An 8,813-nucleotide genomic window follows, 5' to 3' on the forward strand; every position below is an offset into this window, starting at 1 on the left:
ATATTATATGTTTGAGGTACAAATTATTTTAATCCATAAAAAGTATTGTATCAAAGAAAAAGAGAGAATGAGTAAGATATATAGCAAGAGAAATTGTCAAAAATTTCATATTTGACAAAATATATACAAAATATATCAAAATTTCAAATTCTATCAACGATAGACAATAAATATAAATTTATCCGTATTTATCATTAATAGAATCTAAAATTTGTTATATGATGCAAATATTATAGTTTGTTTTTTTTTTTTTTTAACGTTCCCTATAGCAAACACAATAATCACATATTAGAAATTTAAAGACCGTAATAATGTAGTTAATGGTATGTTATAATAATTAATAACACAGATTTAATAACTCATTTCACCAATTTTGAATAGGAGGTTCAAACAGGCTGTTTATTGGTAATATCAATGGCAGAAATTAAACAAAACATTAACATGAAAAGAAATAACTTAACGTGTAAGAAATAGCACCCCTTTGGTGTTTTTCCCCCTCATTCATTTGGTAGCAATTGACCACAAATATGTAATTTGTAATACACACTTCAATTTTGCCCCAAACAGAGAATAAGTAAAGTTGAAAATTTAATACTTCTTTGGTTTTGTTAATTTGAAAAGGAAAAAAAAAATGAAAATGAACCGTAACTAATAAGTCGATAAGAAAGTAATGTCATAATTAGTTAACAAGAAAGTGACGTTGAAGTATCTTTGCTCTTGAACTAGTTTACATTGTTAATTAAATATTCAAAAGAGAAATGGTATTCGAGAATACGTTGATTTTAAATTAACATACAACTATTATATATTCCATGTGCGTGGTATATGAGAAAGGTTATTAAAAGATATCGTAGAAGAGTGTAACCCAAACGAAGAATGTTAATGTCTCGAAGTTAAGATCAATTAGTCTACACATTTTTAATATTTACATCAATCGAAAATAGACTACCATCCATGTCATTAATATACAACAATATGTTACTATCTATATCACTAAGCACATGGTGACATTTTATTATATTTATATTTTTTAAGAGTTTAGTAATTTTATTCTTTATAGACATTTCGATTTAATTTTTAAAAATAAATTTTTTTTATGTTATTGGTGTATTCGTATTTTAAATTTTAAAATAAAAAATTTTATTAAATAAAAAAACATTCGAGAATAACATTTGAACATATTGTGCCATGTTACATATATATATATATATATATATATCATGTTATAAATTCAAATTTTAAAAAATTAATGCATGTATTATCAAGCATGAAAACTAAATCTTAAATTATAACTATAAATGTTAACTAACAAAAACTCCATCAAACATATCCTTCTTCGAACTTCTAAAATATATATACCTTACTAACTTTTTACATTTTGTTCTCAAAAGTCACAAAGTTCTTTTCTAGAAAAAGAATAATCTTCAAATCTAAAATTATATCAAAACCACATTTAAAGAGTATCAGAGTCACCGACATGAAATAAATTATAACACATCCAATATTATAACTACAATAATATTCTCTCTTTAATTACAATATTTAACATTTTCTACACTTTCTTTCTTTCTTTCTTTTTTCTTTGGGAAAACTTCTACAGATCCTTGGTCGTAGTTGAAAGATATAAAATTCACCCATTTACGCATTAGACTAGACTCTTTCTGGTGGCGTAGTCACCACTGTGACCCCAATTTATAGGCCCATATCACAAAACTTTGTGCTTCGGCTTTCCATAGGCCGTAGAACTTCAATAGAAATGGGCGAGTAATGGATCGTGAGAAAGCCTAAAAAAACAGTCCATGTCGAGAAGAACTCAAGATACTCGAGCCTAAACGACTTGGGTTCATTCTACTAGATCAGAAAAACATCGACCGAAATCTACACTTCGCTAAAAAAGGATCCTTCAAAGTTTCAAAGAATTAAACACATGATTCACAAAGACATTATGATCCACCCATAATCATTTGAAAATGGAATTAGTAAATCCCTCACTAAAATAATTTACAGATCAAATTGTTCTCAAGTTGTTCTCAAGCTGCAGAAGATTCTGTGTACTTGGATAGAGGTTATAAATTAGAAAGAAAGATGAGTTAATAAAATAACCAAGCAATTATAGCTCAATCCACATCACCTTTCATTGATGGGAGAGTTGCAGTTGATCGTCTTGACACACTTTGGATGCACCTCGAATCCACATTCAAGGCACTGATACGCCCATCCCGAGCCCTGCTCATCACACTCGCAGCAAATGAAAGGTCCTCCCCCGTTTCCTTCCGACACCAAATTCAGCTCATGTCTATGCCCGACATGGCGCACCGACGTTGGAAGCTTTTTTGCCTCTTCCCCCATTTCTTTTATCAACTCTTCCAATCTTGCTTCCGTGAACGGATAAGCGTTTTCTCTGTACAAGTTTATTAAGTTTCTACCTTGTTTGGTGATTGTTTTGCCATTTGGAGCTAAGATTATCAAACAAGGGATGCCTTGCACGTCAAAATGTTTGGCAAGTTCTCTGATCATTGGGTCTCCAAATGGCAATGCTAGCCATGGCATCGAACCAAAATAAGAATGGAATGAATCTTCGTCTCGATCACTTGACACGAAAACAATCTCGAAATCTTCGTCTTCTTTCATCTCTACCATTCGCTTTATCTTGTTGTACACCGAAATCAGCTTTGGCGTGAACATACCGGGAAGACACCATTTCCCCGAGAAGTAGAGCCCAATAGTCTTACCTACTAATGAAACAACAGGCACCTGCACAATCAACATCCAATTAAAGGTATACAATTGAGTCGACACTATCAAATGTCCAAAACCACAAAAACTCCATCTCCCATCGCGATCATGTCTTCTAAACAATACCAGTATTTTGGCTCGAGTTCAATGAGCAATATTTCCATAGTCAAGATCCATCTACAAGCTACAATGAAGAGAATTGTCTAGAAAATATTTACAATAACCGGCGGAATTATGGGGCACTTTGATGACAGCATTCTTTTACTTGAATACATAAAAGTTTATGTATCAGATTTGATATCTACATATGATTCTTGTGAAACTAAAGTTAACCATCTAATCTCAACAACCAAACCATTTGATAAGGATTCAGACTCCGTTTTATAACTATATTAAAAAAAAAGGTGAGCTAATTGTACCACACAATCTTTTCATGATTTTTCGTATTTTCTAAGTAAACATATGAACTCCGTAGTAAAATTTATATATATATATATATATATGTATGTATGTATGTATAAGAAAACAAGAAAAATAATAAAGAACAAAACAAGAACTAGTTTTTTAAAATTTTCAAAACTTAGCTTAGATCGTAAAAATACTAAAACGTAAACAGCCAAACATACAAATCTCAAACAACCAAACATACAAATTAAATCAATAGATGGATATGGTATTTATAGACTAATATAACTACTAAATAGAACCTGTTGGCACTCAATGGTTTTCAACAATCTTTAAAGAAAGACTTGAACTTCTAAGGCTTTGTTTGCTGTAACTATTCCGTTTTTCGTTTTCTAAAATTAAGCCAATTCCTATACATTTCATATAACCCTTTGTATCTTTCTAGGTAGAATGGTTGAACTTTAACCAAATTTAAAAATAAAAAATAAAAGTAATAATTAAAATAAAAAGATTTTTTTTCCAAATTTTGATTATTGTTTTTTAAATTATATGTGAAAATAGATAACAAACGAAAAAAAGCCGGAGATAAGCTTAATTCTCAAAAAACAAAATAATGACGCTTATCAGCTAGAAAGTAAGCTTTTTTTTTCTTTTCAAAAACCAAAAACTATGGATAAATTGGTTACCAAACTACAGAACATAAATTACATATAAAAAATTATCAAATCTAAAATTGAATTCATTCAACCGACGAGACGGAGGATGAAGCACAAACTTTTCCACTAAAAATGTGGCCTATGTATATTGCTCCGTTCATTACTCACAGAGATGAATGGAAAGTGTAAACAACTTTTCCACTCCTTCACAACCATACATATCCCAAAATTCAACTGAATGACTGAAAAGCAACAGTGAGTACTCGACTCAAAAGCTATGTAAGAACAACTCAACTGACGAAGACTTGACAGAATAAAGATCGATTGCCAGATATCAAATCTTCAACCAAATCGTAAAAGCAGTGAACTGAAGAAAGGAATCCCATCAATCACACAGGATAAACAGCAAGCAAGAAAGAGAGAGGAATATAACAGTAGAAGGAAGGATAATGTTTCAACTTACAGCAGGGATTGCCTGAGTATCGGGGTCCATCGAACATCAAAGAGACCGACATCAATAAACATCAATTGGTCCAAGGTTATCAAAGGTATGGGATCCACATGTACAATCCTCAAACATATCCATAGAATATTGATGACAAAATGCGAGTGGCTATGGTTTTACGATCTTGTAGAGGGAAAAACGATCTTCAGATATCATTGAAAAATTTTCCCTCTTTTTAATTTGAGGCCTTTTTTGATATGTATTCAAGGAAAGAGTTTCACTTCCGTTTGTCCATTTTCCTCATTTTTCATTTTTCTAGAAAAGGTGAAAAAAGCTTGCCCATCTCTTTCCCTCTTCCATGTTTGTTTCACTTTCAATTCTTGAAGGGAAAGACTTACCATTTCCATTGGACTTAATCCATCAATTTTTTCACTGTTGATGTTCTATCAAGCAAAAGGAAAGTAACTATAATATATACAACTTGCATTTGAAATCAGTTTTGTCATATTCAAAATAATTTTTTAAACATCTAATCATTTGAAATCAGTTTTGATTGTATGAAAAGTTTCGTTTTCAAAGTGATTTTAAATATGAAAAAGAATGTACTGAAATCGTGAAATCAAACTTAAACATGACCAATAGCCACTTAACTATTCTTGTCGTCCTCGTTCAGAACTATAAAAGTGACAACCACATTGTAACAACTATCCAAAATAGTTCAAAAGATTACAAAAGTGACAACCACGTTGTAACAACTATTCAAAATAGTTCAAAAGATTATAAAAGTGACAACCACACTTACAACAACTATTCAAAATATACCGTTTCAAAAGTATGTAAAAGCGAAAACCTCACGGTACACCTATTCTTGCATCCCCTCATCACACATGCAAAAAGAAAATAGATAAAATATCGAAAGAAACACATTTAAAGAATCTCGCACGTGACAAACTATGATTAGACAATTCCGATAGAGTACACTCTTTTTTGTAGCACGGAATGTATCTAACTATTTTTCTTAAAGATAGTCTCCAAATGTCATAAAATTGACAACCACATTGTCATAGCTATATATAGCTATGTAGTGTCAAAAGATTATACATATAAAAGCGACACAACAGCATTCACATTGGAATAGCTATTTAAGATTATATATATAAAAGCGAGACAACAGCATTCAATTCAAATTGGAATAGCTATTTAAAATATATCCTTTCGAAATATTATAAAACTGACAATCACGTTGTAACAAGCATACAAATAAGTTTCGGGATAATTGGAACTGACCTGTTTAGGGAAAGGATGAGCCAAGAGATGATCTCTATAGTTATTTGTTAACAAAGTGACCAAAGTCTGATTTTCTTCCTTTTCTCTATCCTCTTCCTTCAACTGCTCCAATCTCTCCTTTGTAAATGGAAATGCATCCACTCCATAACGGTACACAACCTCCACACCTTCATTCAACGTCGCCGTTTCATCCTTACTCTCACGCGGCTGCAATATAATCAAACACGGAATCCCTTCAATTCCAAATTTCCTATTTAAAGCAATCTTAGTTTCTAAATCGGAGAATGGAATCGCCGGCCACGGCATACTCGCACGATACTCATTGAAAGCGTCGGAATCCTCATCGGAGGATACATAAACCACTTCAAAATTTGATCCATTATCTTGAAGCTTCTCGTAGGTTCGGACAAGAATCTGGTTGAAGTTCCGGCACGGTGGGTACCAGTTGGCAGAGAAGTAAAGGCCCAAAACCTTGCCGTCGAGATTGGATACTTTAACCTGAATAAACGCCGGAGTTAAAACTAGAATCAAAATCACCGCCGCGAAAAGGGAATCCGACGGGGAAGGTTTAATTTAATTTTTGTATGAAAGCGATGGGATACCACCGGAAGATTATTCCACGTAAACCCCACCACGTAAGCAAAATTTCATAAATTATTTTTGTTTTCATGTAATAAAATCGCTATTATTCTCCCTCTAGAATAATTTCTCAATTCAATCACTACATCTTGAATTTTTTGTTTTTATGTTTCTGGATCTTTAATGGAATGACAATTGTCCTTTCAAATTGAGTGTCACAAAAAGGAAGCATCAAATTCCCTCTCGGCTCCCTTCAAAAATAAAAATTGTACAACCAATTTGCCACGTGCTGCTCGTGCCAAATGAACACTGAATAATACCCAAAGAAAAATAATAATAATAATAAACGTCTATTATCTATCCCAGTATTCCCTTCATACATCGTCTTCTTCTTCATCTATATGTTATCAGACCTCATAAAACTTCAAACAAATATGTCTAAGATTAAGATTGGATCCACAAACAACCAATCCAACAAGTAAGGAAATCAAAATATAACTATTTGGGTGTGTTATGGTATGATTTTATGTAAGTTTTTTTCATAGTTTTGTATTCGAAAAAGCCCTTGAGCAAATACTAAACCAAATCCAATGGCGTTTAAGTTTTCACAAAACCATTAATATGAACTATTATACAGTTTTTCTTGGATTTACTGCCATGAAAGTTATCAACTCCCAACTATTATAATTTATACTCATGTCGTCACTACTCCTCAACCCAAAAACGGTACGGACGTTGATTTCTTCTCATCATTCTATTTTTTGCTTCCTTAAATATTGTGTCTTTGGTAAGCAAAATATTTAAAAATAAATGGTACCTGAGCTCCGGTGGGTGATAGAAGATAATCGCGATCTCCAGAAGCCAAAAGAGAGGAAAATCTGGAAGATCTACAAGAACCACCGTTCGTCAGAGCTCGGTTTCCATCCTTCATTTCCAAACACTAACAAAACCAACCAACCACCCTTTCTTCTTTAAATTCCAGCCGCCGCCACCACCACCACAGCCGCCGCCACCAAGGTTCAGCCTGCAGCAACTTGACCACTCCATTCTTTATATTCCATTTCTCAACAACCATTTCTTCTCCACATCATTGCGCCCTTCGCTACTCCACATCAAGCATCAACTTTCCAACACGTAGCACACTCACGAGATCCCCATCCTCTACTCCTGCTCTAAAATACATCTCCAAACCACCCCACCACGTGGACGAAAGCCGACAAGTGTAGGGTTCAGGAATGCGGGTGCAATGGGAGAATTATGTTGGAGAAACAGAGGAATATGGCTTTTTTTTTGGTTTTGTGTAACGTGGAAATGGAAATGGGTGAGGTCCGTGTAGCCATTAAAGACTTGGAATTGATGTGTTGTTAGCGAAGGGAAAAACAAAAATTAAGGAGACACCTGTCCCTCCCCTTTCTTCTCCCTATCTTTTTAAATTTCTTTTTGACCTTTTTTTTTTTTCTTTTTCTTTTCTTTTTTTGTGTGGAAAAATAAAATTGTTTGCGATTTAATTTACGTACGAGGTGAGGTGTGGTGGTGGATGACGGAATATCGGATCTCGACATCATCTTTCATCCAACGCTCTACATCTCTCCATCTGGCTTTTTCTTATACACTCTATTCCCCTTTTAGGGGTGTCTTACCCCTTGTACTTCACGAAAAAGTATTTTTATTTTACTTCCATTTTCATTTACTTCATTTTAAATCAATCTCCCTCAATAATTAAATATTCACTTCTTAATTCTTTCTTATCTCTCTCCTACAAAATATTTTATTTTGTCTATTCTTTTCCCAAAATAAGATATTAAAAAATCGTTAAAATTTGTCCAATCATATATTTATTGACCAAAAGGACCAAAATGTATCTGTCTATTGAATTTCAGGTTTAATTAGAAAATAGTTATTTACTTGTTTTATGTAAAACAAATTCTCTTATTATTAATTCCTAATGTCATATAATATATAATAGAAATAAGAGTTATTGTAAATGACATAATTAAATTATTTATAAGTAATTTTTTTATTTATATTTTGAAATAACTCTAATATCAACATGTATTAAAAAAAAAAAAAAAAAAAACCTGTTTTTCTTTTTGCAAAAAAGGGACTACTTTATTCCTAAACTATTGGTTCTTGTTTGTTTTAGTTACGTAGTATATGACCCCATTCATTTTTATTTTATTATTATGTCATTTTTCTCCATTGTTTTATTTGTTGGTTTTTTTTTACGTATTCGTTAATTTGTTTCCAAAATTTTCTGCAAATTTTATATTGAAATTTTGATGATATAGATTAAAGTAAACCTTTTTCAATCACACCAAACATAATATTGTATTTTAAAAAGACAATTATAATAAATAATAATTAAGCATACGTTAATATTTTTAAAAGATTTTTAATGTTGCAAATATTGCTTTGAGTCCATCGTCAATAGAATTTAACATATTTTACTATGTTGGTAATTTTTTGAGAAATTTTGTGATCCAAATGAATAGAAATTTAAAGGATAAATATACCATTATTCGTACCAAACCAAAATTGAAAACAAACCGTCCAAAGTATGTATTTAATTTTGATATGCAATAAATTTACAAAGCTATTAACTTGAAGACTTTCTGTAAAGCACATCAAATGAATGTGTTTAATTAACTGTTTAATTTTAAAAATTTGTGTCAAATACCATTTTTAATTACTGATTACATTCATAT

At 31.8% G+C, this 8,813-nt stretch overlaps 1 protein-coding gene across 1 annotated transcript; it reads right to left on the bottom strand.

Annotated features, from left to right (window-relative positions):
* Nucleotides 1-1,931: 1,931 nt before the first annotated feature.
* Nucleotides 1,932-7,491, bottom strand: LOC103503856 (probable nucleoredoxin 2). Its single transcript, XM_051083678.1, has 3 exons — nt 6,926-7,491; nt 5,530-6,027; nt 1,932-2,754 (listed from the first exon to the last, which is right to left on the bottom strand). The coding sequence occupies exons 1-3, from the start codon at nt 7,037-7,039 to the stop codon at nt 2,128-2,130; spliced, it is 1,239 nt and encodes a 412-aa protein (XP_050939635.1). The 5' UTR covers nt 7,040-7,491; the 3' UTR covers nt 1,932-2,127.
* Between the last annotated feature and the right edge of the window lie 1,322 nt (nt 7,492-8,813).

This window comes from Cucumis melo, chromosome 4, assembly GCF_025177605.1.
Source record: "Cucumis melo cultivar AY chromosome 4, USDA_Cmelo_AY_1.0, whole genome shotgun sequence".
Lineage (NCBI taxonomy): Eukaryota > Viridiplantae > Streptophyta > Magnoliopsida > Cucurbitales > Cucurbitaceae > Cucumis > Cucumis melo.